At 40.4% G+C, this 18,287-nt stretch overlaps 1 protein-coding gene across 4 annotated transcripts in view; it reads left to right on the top strand.

Moving 5' to 3' along the window:
• Positions 1 to 18,163, top strand: part of slc44a5b (solute carrier family 44 member 5b) — a 30,141-nt gene extending 11,978 nt beyond the window's left edge. The window contains exons 3-23 of one of the 4 annotated variants that reach the window (XM_063891600.1): positions 3,627 to 3,700; positions 5,112 to 5,196; positions 5,635 to 5,719; positions 5,853 to 5,966; positions 6,901 to 6,961; positions 7,059 to 7,182; positions 7,332 to 7,376; positions 8,962 to 9,045; positions 9,332 to 9,444; positions 9,639 to 9,770; positions 10,532 to 10,631; positions 10,728 to 10,820; positions 11,165 to 11,252; positions 11,769 to 12,031; positions 12,193 to 12,287; positions 12,377 to 12,480; positions 12,593 to 12,666; positions 12,966 to 13,036; positions 13,531 to 13,619; positions 13,931 to 14,015; positions 15,664 to 18,163. In XM_063891600.1, coding sequence (XP_063747670.1) covers positions 3,627 to 3,700; positions 5,112 to 5,196; positions 5,635 to 5,719; positions 5,853 to 5,966; positions 6,901 to 6,961; positions 7,059 to 7,182; positions 7,332 to 7,376; positions 8,962 to 9,045; positions 9,332 to 9,444; positions 9,639 to 9,770; positions 10,532 to 10,631; positions 10,728 to 10,820; positions 11,165 to 11,252; positions 11,769 to 12,031; positions 12,193 to 12,287; positions 12,377 to 12,480; positions 12,593 to 12,666; positions 12,966 to 13,036; positions 13,531 to 13,619; positions 13,931 to 14,015; positions 15,664 to 15,851 — 2,167 coding nt within the window. In that variant the 3' untranslated portion in view covers positions 15,852 to 18,163. The other 3 variants (XM_063891602.1, XM_063891601.1, XM_063891603.1) reach the window with 3 other exon arrangements.
• The last annotated feature ends 124 nt before the right edge of the window (positions 18,164 to 18,287 follow it).

Raw genomic sequence — 18,287 nt, 5'->3', positions numbered from 1 at the left:
ATTCTCCTGAGCTGACCCTTTACGTACTAGTCACTATCTTCAAACATCTGATTCTTACGTGTTTATCGATTTTTGCCCATTGTATAATCTTTTTTGGCACACAGCGAAGTCGGAGTGCTGATAGATTGATCATTTGTCATGCCACGTTAATAAAGATTGAGGCAGAGTGCTGGCAGCTCTCTCCACTCCACCACACAGATCAATGGCCATAAGTCGAACTGGTGGCTGAGTTAGCCCAATGACACACACTATTAACCAGCCAGATACACCCAAACAGATATAGCCCACACATCACCGGAGTTTTGGAGGCAGATATGTCCTTCTTTTATTTTACCAGCAGCACAGTAGTACTTCTCCTGATTAACTACCGACTACTTCCTACTTCCTACTACTTATTGTTCGCACTTTGCCCTCATTTCTATATGTTATATCAAAAATAAAGTCCGATGAAGCTCACATGAAAGTGTCAACTCAAAATTGGGGTCTTAAAAGTGGGGTCACATAGACTATAAATGTGGCAGGATGAATAATTGAAGCTATAAAACTGAAATCTTCAATAATAAAGTATGGTCACATGCCAAAAAACGATTAAAAACCCAAATGTAATCTTAACAGATGTGGTACTCATTTAGAAACATGGAACTAAAAACCTAAAGTTGAGGATTTTCCTCTTCTGAAATGAATACATAAGGGATATTTTAAATGAAGTCATTTCATGACCACTTGATTTCTTAGCACGAAAAAGAGTTGGATATTGCACTAAAGCAAAAAAAAACCTTCAAGGGTGTCACCACAGGTTTTATTTTATTATTTAGTCATTTTCTGAGGTAATGTTACCCCCTTTTATGTTCAATTCGGTCTGGCAGGCTGCTGTGAAGGCATGTTTCAGTCCTCCTGTGCCTCTTTATCCCACCCTCTCCAGCCCATTTCACTGCTACAGCTGGGTGAAGGCACCAAGGATACTTTGATGTTTCTGTGGCTCAGAGGCTTTTCTTAATGAGAACTGGGAGAGAACTGACTCCGTGGTCGTCTTGTTTTCATGCAAGCTCGGAGCCTAAATGAACTCACTGTATCTACGGTTTTTGAGTAGTCCTCTTTATGACATACAGAAAAGGACACGCTATAATGTTGATTCAAACTGGCTCCAGCTGTAAACGATATCAAATTTGGATATAATCCATGTCAAAACAAACGCAGATTACAAACAACTGCACACACATACTGTTGTGCCTTTTTATATGTGCAATCACAAACAATTGAACTACAAATAAGTTGTTCCCTGCCGTCATAGCATGTTAAAAAACTTACCCAAAGGAGCCCCGTGTTTGTTGGAAAGGCAGATCACTAGAATCAATATCCCCTCTGAGAAATATCACTTTAGTGTGCAGATCTGACCGTCCATATCGCTTCCTGTTAATGTTACAAAGCAGGGACAGGCGGGCACATTCACACCACAATGGCACCCATGCTATGCTGTGGCACTGCTGCCATCTGTGTCACCTTGGCTCAAATAGAATAGTGACACAAAAGTTTCATATTGCACTGACATAGCTTCAAGTAGCGAGTATTCTTTCTCCCAAAGCAGCTCTGCGCCCCAGCACAGTTTACAAGCCAGGCAGTGCTTTGGTCCTTCTCCTCTTAACATCTAAAGAAGAGTTGGGTTCTAAATAGATTTGCCTGCTTTTCAGAGATAAGAGAACAAAGCAGGATTGTTTTCACTCCCCTTACTTTGTCAGCGCAACTTCAACGCTCACCTTTGCATGCCTCGAAGGTGACTTTGTATTAGCGCTGCGGTGCTGTGTGTGCATTTTGTCTTCATAATGCAGTCTTGTCAATACGAGGGAGTTGGGAAACAAGACGGATCTACAGTAACACATGATGATCGAGGAGAGACCTGGCATTAGACCCCCGCCCTCAGATTTCCGGTTTTAATCATCTATGAGTGATAGCTAACTTAGGATAGCAAGAAATGCAACCATTTCCATGGCAACCCTGACAGATCTTCCTCTTGTTCTTTATCGAATGGAATGAAACGGTTCTCCCTTTCACCCTTTGTTAATAATATGCACAATATCTGCAACAGCTTTGCTGGAATTGTGGCAGGTTGTCTTTGTCCTCATATTCCCTGTCAGAGTAAAACTGTGGTTCTTGTCACAAGGCGGAGCTGTACCCACTTTAGCTGCCTTTGTTTTCTCAGTTATCTTCCAAAAATAATGGTTGCTTTCAGTGTATAAAAAGTCCCCAAGCCTTATTTCATATTGCAACAAACTGGTCTTTCTTTAGTCTTTTGTCATTCAGTGTCCAACTGATGGTTGAAATGTTGCCTGAGAAGACAGAGCAAATGGTGTGAATGTGGATATTTTGAATGTGCAGGTATCTACCTATCTAAAGTCAGGTAGATGAGGAATGTTATAAAAGAGTAATCTTTTTCTGATGTGAGAAATTAATAAAAAAATTGAGGACAGAAAACATTCCCAATCCTCTATTTCTTCTTAATTCAGCAAACCACTCTACTAGAGCAGGCTGTTAAGACAGATAGCATTTATTATACAGCACCATACAAAGTCACGTTTAATTGCAGCTACACTTGCAAACAGTCTTGAGTAATGCATAGCCGCCCCTAAATCTTCAGAGGCTACACTGAGAATACATTTAAAAAGGAATGTTTGTTTCTTGTTTGCATCTTTATATAAGTTCATCACTGTCAATTTAAGCTCTTGTTTGTATGGGTTGATCTCCCGCTGATATCCTCTGTGTACTTCCTCTCGTCACTGTCTGCTGCTTAATCATGAAATTGTATTTAGAGGCTGAAGAGCAGCCGGTGTAGAAGCATGTAACCATGCTGCATACAAAACCAGGACAATCCACTCTTCAAAGAACTACACAGAGGAAACACTGTCACATCTCTGAGCTCAGGCCTCCTTTTAACACTGGCTTCACTCCTGTGGATGAAAGAGGAGACGGGTTGAAAGCTGGAGGAGATGAGGGTCTCGAGTCAATTTGTGTAGCGTATGGTGTTAGGGGGAGGCTTCGACTATCCCTTGTATGGTACTACTGGGCACACTGGATTGAACTTATTCAAGGCTGGGCTCAGTACCCAACAGTCTGAATAGTATTGAAAGAGGGCTAAGAAGGGCCCGGAAATGACAGCTCTGGAACGAGGGGAAGGAAACCTCGTTGTGGGATGGAGAGAGTGAAAAAGCAAAGATAGGGAGACTGAGAAGCTTCTTTAAAGCAGCATGCTGAGGATACTGTGGAGAGAGAGGCAATCTTCAAATAGCTTTCTCTGTGCCTGTGGGACAGTAAACTCTGGGGGGGATTCCAAGTCTCATTAGAAAGTCAGTAGACCTCCGCTACAGATTCTCTGGAAGCACGGCATACAGTTGACACCTTGTTATACCTTGGTGGCAGGCGCTGAACCCAGATGTAGGACTTGACATACTGCGACTCTGTCATGATTGCCAGGAATGAAATGGTTAAACAAACAATGGGTTGATTATGAAACTCCTTTATTTCTCTCCCAATTTCCTCTGGTGAAAAATGACTACATGTATGTTTGTCTATGATACTGATGTGTCATTCTTGTCACACATTGCTTATTTGTTATTGCACATTTCCCCCCTCAGGAGCTGCACTGATGTGATTTGCTGTGTTATCTTCATCGTTTTCATCATCGGCTACATCGCTCTGGGTACTGTGGGTGAGTTTGACACATTGCTGCTGATGGCTTCTTTCCTAATGACCCAGCCAGACTTGATGTAATATGTTCTGGTCTAGTTGTAATCTTCAATCTTAATTTAATAGTAATACTTTCATTCGGAATGTGCTTTTTTTTTCTCTGTTTGATTTATTCATAATTTCATGGTGGGCTATTCAATAAATGTCTGATTGGTGGAATTGTAGTTGAGAAATGCAGCCTGGCAGTCTTGACTTGAGGTGATGGTGTTTTGAGGACCCTGTCGAATTTTCTTGACTGGATGACCATTGATTCCCTGTGGCTCTTATTTCATTCAAATTTTGTCCAAGCTGTTAAGTTCACTTGAGTGTGACAGGGATTCCACTTTATTGGAAACTGACTGAGGCCATGCAGACTTATGAATCTCCCCATCAGCGCTTCTATTCGGTCTGTCTTGCCTCAAGTTTTCCTATTTAATTATCCTTCCCTTCTGTCTGTCTACTGTTATTTCTCTGTCATGTTTCCCTGCTCTGCCACTTTCCTTTGTTCTTTTCTCATTAAAAATAGCACATAATATTTTATCCAACACACCTGACTGCACATTCCTTTCTTCCCTCTTTTATGCACACACATACATCACACATTTAAGGAAAGCGCTGCCAAAGTTATGTCCTCTGCCAGCTCCATTTCCAGCAGAGTCTTTGTCTCAATCTGGGCATTTTAAGGACTTGCCCAATCGTTTAAGAAGAGCAGGAGCCATGACAATGGATGTGACTTATAATGCAAACTGACATGTCTGCTATCAGTTGAATAACTCGGTGTCCTTTTTATATAATTTTCTAAGCTCCATCATCCTTGTTGTGTCAAAGACTTAGAGACTGCATTTATTTGGCTGCCTCCTGTTCAGCACCATCCTTCATTGGCTGGCAAGGTGAAAGGCCTGGTGTTGTTCAGGTTGGGCAAACACATTAAAAACAGAATTGCCCCGTCAATTGAGTTTCAGGGTTACTGCTACTACCTCTATGAAGAGAAGCAGAAAAAGCAAAGCAAATGAAGTTGGATTGATTTGTTTGGGGTTTTATTTCCATTTGTATCGTTTTCTTGTTAAGTTTGAAGCTTATATGTTTGGTTAGCACAGAGAAACACGGCCTGATGCACTCATATAACTTTGATGCAGCTGTACTTAAATAATGATGCACTGCAAGTCTTTAGGTAGCTGATCATTTTCTGTGCTACATGGAGAAACAAGCTCTCTGACTTATACACTCCAAGACAGATAGCATGTGTCATGGCGACTGAAAAGGAGGGTAATGTGTTGATGTTGTGTGCCTCAGTAGGTAGACAAAAACAGCAACATTGCCAGTGTCAGGAATATGTGTCTAGCCTGGTTACAAATGTTAAAATCCAAACAAAAATCTTCCGTGCTGTATTTCAGCCTGGATCCATGGCGACCCCAGGAAGGTCGTCTATCCAACCGACAGCCGCGGTCAGTTCTGTGGCCAACAGAACACCCCCAATGCGTGAGTGGAAAAACATATTTCCTAAATGATTGTACACTGCAACAATTATGTTTACCAAATTGTCTGTCAGCTTTCCACCGCTATCTTTATACTCATAAATGATTTGACCACAATACATGGTGATAGTTTGTGATTAATTATGGCAGGCTCCGCAGCACGTAAACTCTCTCCCACTCTGTGTGTGTGTGTGTGTGTGTGTGTGTGTGTGTGTGTGTGTGTGTGTGTGTGTGTGTGTGTGTGTGTGTGTGTGTGTGTGTGTGTGTGTGTGTGTGTGTGTGTGTGTGTGTGTGTGTGTGTGTGTGTGTGTGTGTGTGTGTGTGTGTGTGTGTGTGTGAGAGAGTGTGTGAATGCTTGCTGATAAGACATTGCCGTAATGGACTGGTTTCTCAAATCCTTCTAATCAGGCTCTCTCTTTATCTCCATCATTTGTCTCCGCAGAAACAAAGCCAAATTATTCTACTTCAACATGTTGAAATGTGCCAACCCTGCAGTTTTGATTAACCTCCAGTGCCCTACAACCCAGGTAAGAGACTGAATGAAGCCCATTCCAGCAGCACATTTTTACCCGGCTTTACGTCTCCCTCAAACCTTTCCGCCACGCTTGATTATGCAAGATTGATGGGCTTTCTCATTAAGAGGATGTGTTGCCTCCTCAGCTCTGTGTCTCCAAGTGCCCTGACAGCTTTTCAACCCTCCTGGATGCATGGAATACCAAAAAATGGGAATATTACAAGCAGTTCTGCAAGCCAGGCTTCGAGATCAGCAGCAAGGTGAGTGACAGGGGTTAGTGGTCTGTTTTTGTCTTCTTTTGCAAACAAGATGCAAATATATATTGACCTCCAAGCTTCTTAGTTATGCAGTGCTTACTCTCTTTGATGTATGACATCCAGGTATTTTTATATTCCAGTTTGTCACTTACTTTTGGAGGTGCTGTACATGAGCATACTTGTGCCCAGAACTTAATTCATAACAAAAAGAAGATAATAAATAAGATCTGAAATGAAAAGCAATCCAACCTCGGATTGAATCAGTTTTATTTTTACAGTGGTGATAATGAAAAGCTCATTTGAATGCGCTTTGAGATATCCGGAAGTGAGCTAGCAGTCACTGGTGCACATCACAGCCTGTTCTGTCGGCTGGCAGCAGTTCAGTGACGTTGGCACAATGATGCGTAACAACTAGAAAGAGAGGTGGTGTGTGGGAGCATGTAACAGCTCAGTCATGCTGACTGAAGTGTGTCAATGATTTCCCTTCCCACATCATTCCAAGTATGACTGTGGTGCATCAGACAGGATTCAATCCAACCCTGTCATGTCTGACTAATGTGATGAAATTTATAATACCAACGACAGAATAACTGAAGATTGGACATTTCTGAAATAAGATGATTAAGGTTGGGATTTTATTCATTTTTGGTACACGTACATGGCACTGATTATAATCCTTCCCTACTTCACTAGTTTAAACTGTGAATTGATGTTACTTTTCATGTAAAAATCTCAAGTGTCATTTAGAACTTGAGTTGATTTATTAACAAGATTTTACATCAATACAGAAACCCACAGGACAGATACCGATACAACAGCAGAGTTAAAAGAGCCGTTCATTGAATAGAGAAAGCCTTCTTCTCTGTTTTTATGTATGATAAATACCAAGATGAATATCTTATTTTCAATTGCTGTTTCTCTACAATTCCGATTTCAGTCAGTAATGGAAGTCATACGAGATGAAGACTGCCCTTCTATGATTGTGCCAAGCAGACCTTGTAAGTGAATCTGAGTTACTATACACTCACAACTGGTTCATTATTTGTTTGCCAAGCCATTAAAGACCAAACCTTTTTTTTTACAAATGTATTTCAGTCCTTCAACGGTGCTTCCCCGATTTCCTTACGAGAAACGGAACTTTAACAGTAGCCAACCAGACCATCTTCAAAGACGGTGACAATAACAAGAGAAGTGTTAACGACCTCAAAGATGCTGCCAAGTAAGATCTTCTCCCCTCGAACACAACCCTTTATTTCTTGTTGTCCAAACAGCAAAGGCACATACTTTAGATTGCTACTCAGCCTTTTTGCTGTTGTAAAATAATATGCATAAAAAATCAATTGTTCTGAACTCTTATACTGTCAATAGGGGGGCCAACTTTGCACCCAGAGAGCTCTGGACTGAAATTACAGGGTAGGAAGTGGGCATGTCACTGACGTCAATGATGCCCAGCAATGTGTCCAACCACATTCAAAAATCATTTGCATGTTTATTGCATGGAAATGCAGCTTACTCACAAGTTTCAAGAACTTCAGGGGTACAACGCTATCAACAGCTGCTTTTTCAATCTACGCTATCAACATGCTAATTGGCTGAGATGGAGAAAACAGAATGCCTGTATTTAAACCAGTGAGCTGATATTATGTACGTACATGATCCTGTTTTGCTATGATTAACTTTGTTTTTTCCTGAATGACCTTAAAGGATAATGTGCTTTAATGCTTTTCTCTTTGTAGCCAAGTAACTGCCATGCAGCAAGGAGAGGAAAGGTCTCAAAAAATGATTTCCTTCAGCTTTTTAACTTTTCCTCCGCTGTAGCCAGTAGCTTTGTGTACACTAACCCTTCCGATTCATCATGAATAATCTGTCCCTGCTTCCCTCCACCTGCAGCACTGAACAGGAATTAGAACAGATAATGCAATGTTTTTGTGGCATATATCTGAAAAAACATCCAGTCATTACTACAGTGAGTGTCAAACAACATAGAGAGAGGTGTAGTGCCCCCTGCTGGTGTGTTTCCTTGATCTAGATATGAATAGAGGTTTACATAACAGTGCTGGATGAGATCCAAACGTGTGTTTATAGACAGGGTTGCAGTGACCTTTAGGGAGCTGAATTAGAGCTCTCTAATATATGGTTGGTTCCAGCTCTGCTCCCCCTGCTCTGTTCGTCCCATAGCTATGGAAGCTTGTCCTCTTCCTCTGTTCTGTCTGAGATTTATCTCATAGAGCACGGAGTCTGCGGTCAAACTTTGCACAAGTCATGTTCTGACAATGATATTCGTGTAGTTATATTTCCCAGTGGAGGTCTCGGCATCAAAGTCTGTTCCTGGTCTGCATTCTCAAGGTCTTTTGGATACACTGATATAAATGGACAATTTGCTTCTATGCTGCATCATTTGTCTTTAAGTGGGATTGTGTCTTTGCCCAGGGGAAGGTAAAGTGTCGAGGATCAGACCTTTTTAAATAAGAATATGTTCAGAAAACGAATAAAACAGATCATAAAACAATACTATTTATACTGTGTCTGTTCTGTTACAATTTCACTTATTGTGTTTCAAACTCTTACCTGTACTCAGAATGAACATGTTGATTGGACACATCCCTTGTCCTCCTCTATGTCACATCCAGTAACATGCTGCTAATCCATTTGCCACCATACTGCAGGAACTATTGATCCATAGCGCTTTAGTCACACTAATGCTGTTTTGTGGCTCTTTGATATAAAACTTACAATATGTTTCTCCAGACCCTCATAACCTAATAAGTAGGCTGAAAAACCAAAAGCATTTTGAAACTGTATTAATCTTTGTTTCATAATAAGCACATTAAAGTTAAATAAAGAGTCAAAATGTTTTTGAAGAGAAACCTTTGTAAATAAATGATCAGAGGCAGAAACACAAAGCTGTCACAGTCTCTTCATCTATTAATTACTAATAATGTTTCTGTCACCTCTTTTCGTTCCAACTCTTTCCCATCTCACCCTGTTGCTCCCTCAGAGGTATCGCCAGTCTGCTCAACGCCAATGAAGTTGGCATTAAGATCTTTGAAGATTATGCAAATTCCTGGGACTGGATCCTCATGTAAGATTGTGCTGCTGCTTTTGTTGATTTCCATGTTTGACTTCTCTTTGTGGATTATGGGATCCTTTTGAGGGTTTGTGAATCCATCTGTGAAATAAATGATGAGCTAAATACATCAATTATTAACAATTTTATCCTGTAACTATACACGGAAACTCCAACCTCCAAAAAATAGCACTTGAAGAATTCCTATTTACATAACATAGATCGCAGTTTATATTAAAGTCCAAATAAATGTATTTACTGGTCAAATATTGCCTTATACAAACTGTTTGTGTTGTTTCAGAGGTCTGGTGATAACCATGGTGGTTAGCCTGGTCTTCATCCTGCTGCTGCGCTACACTGCTGGTGTGCTCTTGTGGCTCATCATCATTAGTGTCATCACTGTGGTCGGCTTTGGTGAGTAATGAACTGAGACAGTAACCTCTCACCACCTTTTGCTACCTCGTACGTAGATCATATGTTGGAACTGTTGCCCACATGTTTACATTCTACTTTCTCACTTCTGTTGTCATGGCAAACTGTGGCAGATTTAGATATTTTTCATTTTTCATCTGCTGCTGCCTTTCATTCTTTTTCTGTGTGTCTCTCAGGTATCTGGCACTGCTACTGGGAGTACAGCAATCTGACCAGGAAGCCAGGTGCTAATGTCACTATCTCTGACATCGGCTTCCAAACAGACTTCAGCATTTACCTTCAGCTCAGCCAAACGTGGCTCGTCTTCAGTATGTTGTCTCCCAGCTCCGCACATTTACGTAAAAACGTTGAACTCTGAGAAACTTAGAGCCGCAGTGCTTCTACATTACATTAAATATCATATAGCTGCTGCTTATATCCAAAGTGACATGCATACACTATACCATATACAGAATGTGCCTACAGGAGCATTTTAGGTAAAGTATCTTATCAAAGAACACTTCAACATGTTCTCTGCAGGGGCTGGGAAACTACTTACCGCCTGATACTCCGATTGGTCATATCATTTAATATTTTTGGGAAACTGAAACCTTCTAGGGGGACTGTAAAACATTAGTTGAAACAGGTGTCTGAATCTGCAGCAGTGGGTAGGAATTATGAAAGATTGTTACTAATGTTTTGTGGCTTATATCTTAAAAACATCCAGTCATCTACTTCTTTGTGTGTCATAGAGAGTGAGTTATTGCCCCCTGGTGGTCATTGGGGTTGCTACCTTGATCAAGATATTAAGAGAGGTTTACATAACAGTGCTGGATATGATCCAAAGGTGTGTTATACTCAACCTTTAACCATGTATATCAGCTATAGACAGAGTAGCAGTGACTTTTAGGGAGCTGAATTACAGCTCTCTAATATATGGTTGCTTTCAGCTCTGCTCTGTGTTTGTCCCACAGCAACGATGACTTGTCCTCTTCATCGCCTCTGTCTGTACTTAACACAGGGCAGCGTGTCTGCTGTCAAACGTGGCATGTGCTTTGGCTAATAATATAACATATCATTTGTTTTGTAGTGATCTCGCTTTCTGTGATTGAGGCCATTATTTTGATCATACTGATATTTCTGAGGGGGAGGCTGCGCATCGCTATTGCGTTAATGAAGGAGGGAAGCAAGTAAGTATGAACAAAGCCTCGGCCGTGTCCTTCAAAATTCAAAAGTGCTTTTGACAGTTTTTTCACACAAATATGTTTGATCCTTCTGACTACTAGGGCCATCAGCTACGTCATGTCCACTCTCTTTTACCCCATCATCACCTTTCTCCTCCTGGCCATCTGCATCGCTTACTGGGCCGTCACAGCAGTGTATCCTTCTAAACCGCTGGTGATCTGGTAAACGGTTTCCCCTGAGACTTCTGTGTGCAGTCTGCACTAATGATAATGTAGAAAAAAGTTAATTATCCACAAGATCTTACATAAAAACACGTCACTAAACAGATCATGCACTGCTATAGATGATGCAGTTCTAGAAAATGGTGTTTATTCCGCCTTGTGTTTTTAAAAGGAAGAGTAAAATGCAGACTTCTTGTGTCATTAGACATAGATCGTTGTAAAGTGTGGATGCTCAAGATGGATTGTTGTATGTAAAATGTATAGAACTGAAACGAGGAATATTCCATTCGTGTTGGCCTTAACTAGTTTGCCCTCAGCTTCTTAGCATCCTCTGGTAATGCCGTCTACAAGGTCACACCTGCTGACGATAAATGCATGTATGCCAACCTCACCTGTAGTCCAAAGGTGAGTCCCACACTCTCTAACCTGAGTCCATTTACTGGAAAACTGTGATATAACTGATACTTTATTTCTGTTAATGTGTAATATCTCTGCCACTTCTATCGCTGTCAAATATTCCTCGGTCGGACTGTAATCAATCAGAGCAAATGTAATAGCTTCTTATAATTGCCTACAAGTGAAATCTGATAGCTGCCAGTGAGCTTGAAGAATCGATCTCTAAGGCTCTAATGTAAATAGAGTTCACATTAGTCAGTGACGGCTATGAACCATTTTATTTGACAAATGTTATTCATCATAGTGCCAGCTTGCTGTGTGTGAGATATTGTGAGAGTTTAAAGATATTTATGATTTATGTGCTCACACAAGCTTTAAGAGGCAGGCGTACCTCGGAGATACATTAACTGATTATTCAGTAGCATGCAAAACGGAGGAGATAAGAAAGTGTGTTTGTGTAGTTTGCCTTTTTATGAATTGGATGCAACTGAAACATTACGTTTGCATTGTGTTGCTTCTTTTCAGACCTTCAGTGAGACCAATATTACCAAAGTGTGCCCCGGGGCCCAATGCATGTTTGCCTTCTACGGTGGGGAAACTGTGTACCACCGCTACATCCTGGTCCTCCACCTCTGTAACCTGTTCATGTTCCTCTGGCTGGTCAACTTCACCATCGCCCTGGGACAGTGCACCCTGGCGGGGGCCTTCGCATCCTACTACTGGGCCCTGAAGAAGCCAAACGACATCCCAGCATGCCCCCTCTACTCCTCTTTCAGCCGAGCCATTCGGTAAGGAGCGGTGGCGACAGGTCACTTTTGTACATGTAAATTAAGATTTACCTGCTTGTGTTATTAAACTAAATCAGTCATGTAACTTGTAATAAAAGCATCTATTGAATCTACTGAGATGTTAATGGAAATGTCTTTTAAAATAGTTGCTGGTGTCTTAGTTACCACACAGGTTCTCTTGCCTTCGGTTCTCTGATCCTCGCTGTGGTGCAGATGATCCGGATTGTTCTCGAGTATGTGCATACTAAACTGAAAGGTAAGCTGTCTCTCTTATAACTCTAATCTTTCTAAAATAATTGATGTCTATGTCAAATGGGGTGTTGATGATGCATCATGTGTTCCCAGGTTCTCAAAACGCATGTGCTCGATTCCTGCTCTGCTGTCTCAAATGCTGCTTCTGGTGCCTGGAAAACTTCATCAGGTTCATGAACAGAAATGCATACATCATGGTGAGTTAAGAAACACCTGCTTTGGACTGGTTACCTTCAAGATTCCATTCCATTTTACACTAATGACACCTGTAACCTGGCTCAATGTGTTATTACTTTATCTCACCAACAGATAGCAATATACGGAAAGAGCTTCTGCACCTCTTCCAAGGATGCTTTCTTCCTTTTGATGAGGAACATTATTCGGTAAGGCCTTTCTTGTAGTTCTGTGTAACATCTATTGTAGGGATGAACTGCTGTTGAGACAATCTCCATTAACATCTCCGACCAAGAAAAAGAAAATATATTTAGATTATATAATAAATAATGTGTGTATTCACTGTCTGTAAGTTAGTGAAACTATCAGGTGATCCGTGTTTTTAGCAGTTCCACATTATTCCTAATTACCCTACTTCTCATGTATTTATTTTGGGTGCATGTCATTAACTTGTATTTTTGCTCATGTCTGTGTCCCTCTGCCACTTTTCTGTCTGCGTCCTCTGCAGGGTGGCTGTCCTGGACAAGGTGACAGACTTTCTGCTGTTCTTGGGAAAACTGCTTATTTCAGGAAGCGTCGGTGAGTTTCACGTCAGCTGCCGTCTGTGAAGTGACAGACAAAATGAGATGTCCTCCTGAGTATTCGCTGGATGATAAATTGAGGCCTCCCCGGTTCCATCTGCCATGCTCTATTTCTGTTCAGTATGCGTCATTATAAGTTGAATTGACTGTTGCACAGGTCGTCTGCCGGTCAGAGAAAAGAAGTAAATCTCTGACATTCAATTTAAGAAGGCCTTAAATTCAATTTAATGTATGAAATAATAATTCAAACATGAATCCTAGTTATATTATACAACTTGTCCTTGTCTATATTTAGTGATCTGAATGTTCCAGAACAAATATGTGTGTTTGTAGGACCTTTATATTTCCCATATTAACCAAGTTCAAAACCCCTTTAGAGGTATTTGTGCTGCTGCAAGCGTCTTGGACCATTAGTCCAAAACACCTTTACATATTTATGGTTCTACAGTTTTTTAAGTAACTCTTTAAGGTTTGACTTGTTTTTTTTCCCAGGTGTTCTTGCATTTTTCTTCTTCACACGTAAAATACCAGTCATTCAAGAGGAGGTGCCATCCCTAAATTACTACTGGGTCCCCCTTGTGGTAAGGAACTTAAATATGGAATCATATACCAGCAATAACAACTGATCTCTATCAGAGCTGATGTGTGGCATAGATCGATGCTCCCTGAGTTTTAAACATTTCCTCAGTTGTGGAAAGTTGTTAAAGTGCATTTAAATGAATGTTATTCGTTTAGTTCAGATTGCGTTATTGCACAGGTTAATTGGTTTTGTTAAAATATTTATGACTCAGTGGTCTGTATTATCTTGAATTTCTTTGTGTTATTTGAATGCCTCATACAACAGACTTGTTGACAGCGTAGCATACTGACTACGACCTTTTGATTCTTTCAGACGGTGATATTTGGATCCTACATGATTGCGCATGGATTTTTTAATGTCTATGCCATGTGTGTGGACACGTTGTTCCTGTGCTTTTGTAAGTATGCTTTGTTTTTTAAGTACTGAACATATGAGTTCATGTACTGAGCACTGCTATGATGGTTAATGGTTAAATGTCAAGTAGCCTGTCAGCAGCTGAAAATCACTCTTTCCCTCTTTAAAACTGTCTCTAAATTTCAACTGAAACTGACTCTTGCTCATTCAGCTTTAATTCCTGCATGACCTTTTTGATTATTTCTCTCTACTAAGTCTTTGCTTTGCTTTTACTGTCTGTCTGTCTGTCTGTCTGTCTGTCTGTCTGTCCGTCACTGTCTGCTATTCCTGCCCCTCATCCTGTACTGTGCTGCGACCTGGTCACAGGTGAAGACCTGGAGAGGAATGATGGTTCTTCCTTAAGGCCCTACTACATGTCTCCTGGCCTGCACAAGATCCTGCGCAAAGGAGAGGAGGGTGCCAAATCATGCGCTGCCTCTTGAGCGATGTGCGGCCATTTTCACTAAACTGCTGACTCTCACTCACTTCTCCATATCTTCTGTATGTGTTGGGGTCTGGATATTTGAGAGCAAGTACTGTAGGGCTAAACATCAAAACTGGATGGAGATGGCCTGGACATGAAAGGACATGCTTTCACTTCAGTTCCACTCAGAAAAGGCACGGCGGACAAAAGAAGACCAATTTACTTCCTCTCTTGAGCCAACTCAGATACTTGCCTTTTTTTTCTGCCACGCCTACTTTCTTCTCTTCTCTGTATTCTCTGCTGACCTCTGCCTTACTGAGAGGGTACATGTTAACTCCCAGGACTAACGCATAGGCTGAGATAAATCAAATATGAACTTTTTCCCCCAAACAAACATAAGGACCTTAAGATGTACAGATGCCCCTGATGGACTATGGCATAAGGCTTCACCATGACACCGTGGTGGAGTTATGGGACACCCTCTTGTCGCACTTTGGTCTTCTAGTGTAAAATCATGTTTTGTATGCACTTTCACATATGGGAAAAGAACCATGTGTTTTATTTCTTCTGTCAAGCATGATTATGTTGCTGGCTGTGGATGTTTACCATTGATTTTATAGGTTGCTTTGTTCCACCGTATTTATATTAACACAACACAACGCACAGATCCAAAACTGGTGTGTAATTCTGCACTAGGAAAAACAGGTTATTTTACACCATTGAAGAAAAAGGTTGCCATCATTTCCAAGTTTCCATAAAGCTCCTAGATGTACTGTAAACCACCAGGAGACTGTGGGAGGTCAAGACTTCAAAAGACATTCATGGTTTTTGGTTTAAAAAAATGTATTCGAACAAAACCTGACAGTTTTCAGGAAACTTTTGAATGCAGCCACTAGTTTATGTGCCTAGTTGTGAAGAAAAAAATGTTCCTCTTATTCTGTGGTTATAGACCTAACACAAGGAACCTTTTTGCGATACAGTTTATAAAAGGATGTCAAAGCCATTTTTGGTAAATTTTTTATTGGTATGGTTCAGATGTATTGCTGTTTTAATACTAAGTATAATACACGCATCTATCTGGAGGTTATTCAGTGTTTTTTTGTATAGGAGAATTTTTTTTATCAACGAAAATGTGAATCAATTTTTTTGAATAAACATAAATGGTTAAAGTATTGTCCAGTGCCATTTCCATCGCAGATTTTAACATGTTGCTACTGCTGCCTCCTAGTGTGGGATCTGGAGGCGCACGACGGCTCTCATCTCCGGCCCTTCTACATGAGCAAATCCCTGAAGAAAATCCTCAACAAGAAAAACGTGGAGCCACCGAAAAAAGTGGAGACGCCAAAAAAAGAAGTAGAGAAAAGACAAAAGGTGGGGGAAGGAGAAAAGTTCAAGGACATCCGCCAAAGCTTGTAAGCCCATGTGGCAATAAACACTTCGCCAAATGTAATTGAAGCGTACACAAGTTCCAGGTGTACACTCTAATTTACTAAATGTGGCATCTTTAATAATTAGATTCATCACATGCTCATAAAGTATGATGCTTAATGTTTCTGATATTTACCTTCAGAAGTCAGTTTGTGTTCAAAGATGTTTTTATATTCAACGGTGCGCAAGCAACGCCAAGTTGTTGTTACTATTTATATTTTTTATCTTATAGGTCTAACTGATATATACATAGGTGTATTTGTTAAAGCCACAATCATACTTCACATATGTTCCTATTGGAATGAGTGATTTCTTTTTTTATTGAGATTGTGCCAAACATAGGCAGTCTTATAACTCTTGTAGTTGACAGTTTCCGCCACTTGGTGGCGCCAGTCATTAACGTGTGTTGTGTGTGCTGTAGTTGAGGTGTTGGTGTGCTTCTGGTTGAACTAGTTTTTCCATGAAATGGTCAAACGTTAGCTCACCTGTGTATTGTGTTATCACATGTTTTGTTTACCTCAAATTGTCTCACATTGAGAATCATATTTGCCATTAAGTGTCCACTGTTTTCATATTTAACTGTCAAGGACATAATGGCAGAGCATTTCAAAGTGCTTCAAACTTTAATGGCCTTTTTTGTAGAATTGCCACATTAAGTGTTTGATTGCATCTTGCAGCTACATTCATTTCATTTTAAGATGCTTTCCTGACATTCATAGAAGAACGTGTCAAAGTGATATCAGCAGCAGTTGGATGTAGGAATGAAAGGTGAAGAAGGATATTCTGTTTTTGAAGTCACAGAACTTCAAAAAAGTCAGAGGTGTTTTCCTCAGCGGCAGCATGTGTCAGACGAGCCGAGGGTGCAGAACATTAAACATGTTCTAAGATGTTTTGACAGGTCATCTTGTGGGACGCCACCAACAACATATCGTATTAGTTTTAAGTCCCTCTTTTAAAAAGTGGCATACTTTTTAGAGAACGGTGGCTTTGGTCATCTTGATTTGATGCCACTTACAATGCACACCAATATTAATCATTTTCAACAGTTTAAAACATAACCCTGCAGTTAATCCAACTTCTCTGATGAAGGAAGAAGCTTCAATCTTTGCTTCTATCAAAAGAGATCTAGGTAGAGAATCAGCTTGATAATAGAACAAAACATAATACCAACACTTGTTGTTGGAGTTATGAACTTCATTTACGGTGTTGAATTCTTTTGTCTTATGGGTGCTCTGTTTGTCCAAATTGGAGCTTACCCCAAATAGTATTAGTGAGTTAAACTAAGGCAGATTGTTTTGAAACTTGCCTTATATTTAACATTGGTTGCTTTCTGAAGTATAAGCACATCTCTGGCATTAGAAGCATGCTGGTGTCAGGTCAGTTTGCATGATGTTTGTAACACTATTAAGCCAGTTGTGTGGAAGATGCAGTCTGTTTTGATAACACGTTTGAATATGTTTTGTGTTAAATTAGTTATTGGCAGGTTTGTGTGTCACCAGGTTATGACTGAAATACACAAGTGACAGCTTTTGGCACTTTCACACACCTTAAAGTTATGGAGAGTTTTTTCTACATTCATGTATCACTTGAAGCTCACCTTTAGACCTTTCTGATGAGATTCATGTTTATGAGTCTTTGTACCGTGTTAGTCAAATCTGGAAGCCTGCCCTCATGGTGCCTGAGAGTGACAGCAGCGCCAGGCTTACACACATTGTGCCGCCGTTTGAGCTGAACACGCCGGGACATGTACAACGTAACAATTCAGTCAAAGCAAAACAACTGTGCTTCAGTATCTGAAAGGAGATGAATGATGCCTGTGGTGCTCAGTGGGCCGTATAACATCAGTATTTGTTGCTCTTTATACTGAATAACTTTTATTATCCCGTTGAATTGTAGATCTTGCATCATGCAACTCAGGTCTAGTTTCAATCCCATGAGGGTGGATTCCTAAGATCTGATAACAGAAGTAAAAGCTGCTTTTATATGCCACCCCCCCCCCCCACCCCTCCATGTCTGAAAATTGGATTCTTTTGGTCAACCACAGTCAACAAGCAGACACAAGTGAAGCTCCTCTCATTATGTGCGTCACTTTTCTTACCGCAAACTCTTAAAAGTCAAACTCTGAAGATGCAGTGCTCAAACCTGTCAATACTCCAAACTGTTTTATTTATTGTGACAGAATAAGTGCCTCTGTTTTATATTTATTTATAACGTCAAGGTTGCATGTGTTCTTTAACAGATTATATTGCATTCAAATATAAATGTTTCTGTTTATCAATAAATAGTTTTTCTACTATGAATTTACTATCCTCTAATTTCTTAATATGCAACATGTCAGATGTCGCTGGACATTCTTAGTAATTAGTCCCGGGTTTGTGAAAGTAGACATTTATTTTCAAAACAGACTTCACAGACAATAAATTA

Source organism: Eleginops maclovinus, chromosome 9, assembly GCF_036324505.1.
Source record: "Eleginops maclovinus isolate JMC-PN-2008 ecotype Puerto Natales chromosome 9, JC_Emac_rtc_rv5, whole genome shotgun sequence".
NCBI lineage: Eukaryota > Metazoa > Chordata > Actinopteri > Perciformes > Eleginopidae > Eleginops > Eleginops maclovinus.
The sequence above is the reverse complement of the archived record's forward strand: the minus strand, read 5'-3'. Positions and strand labels throughout refer to the sequence as shown.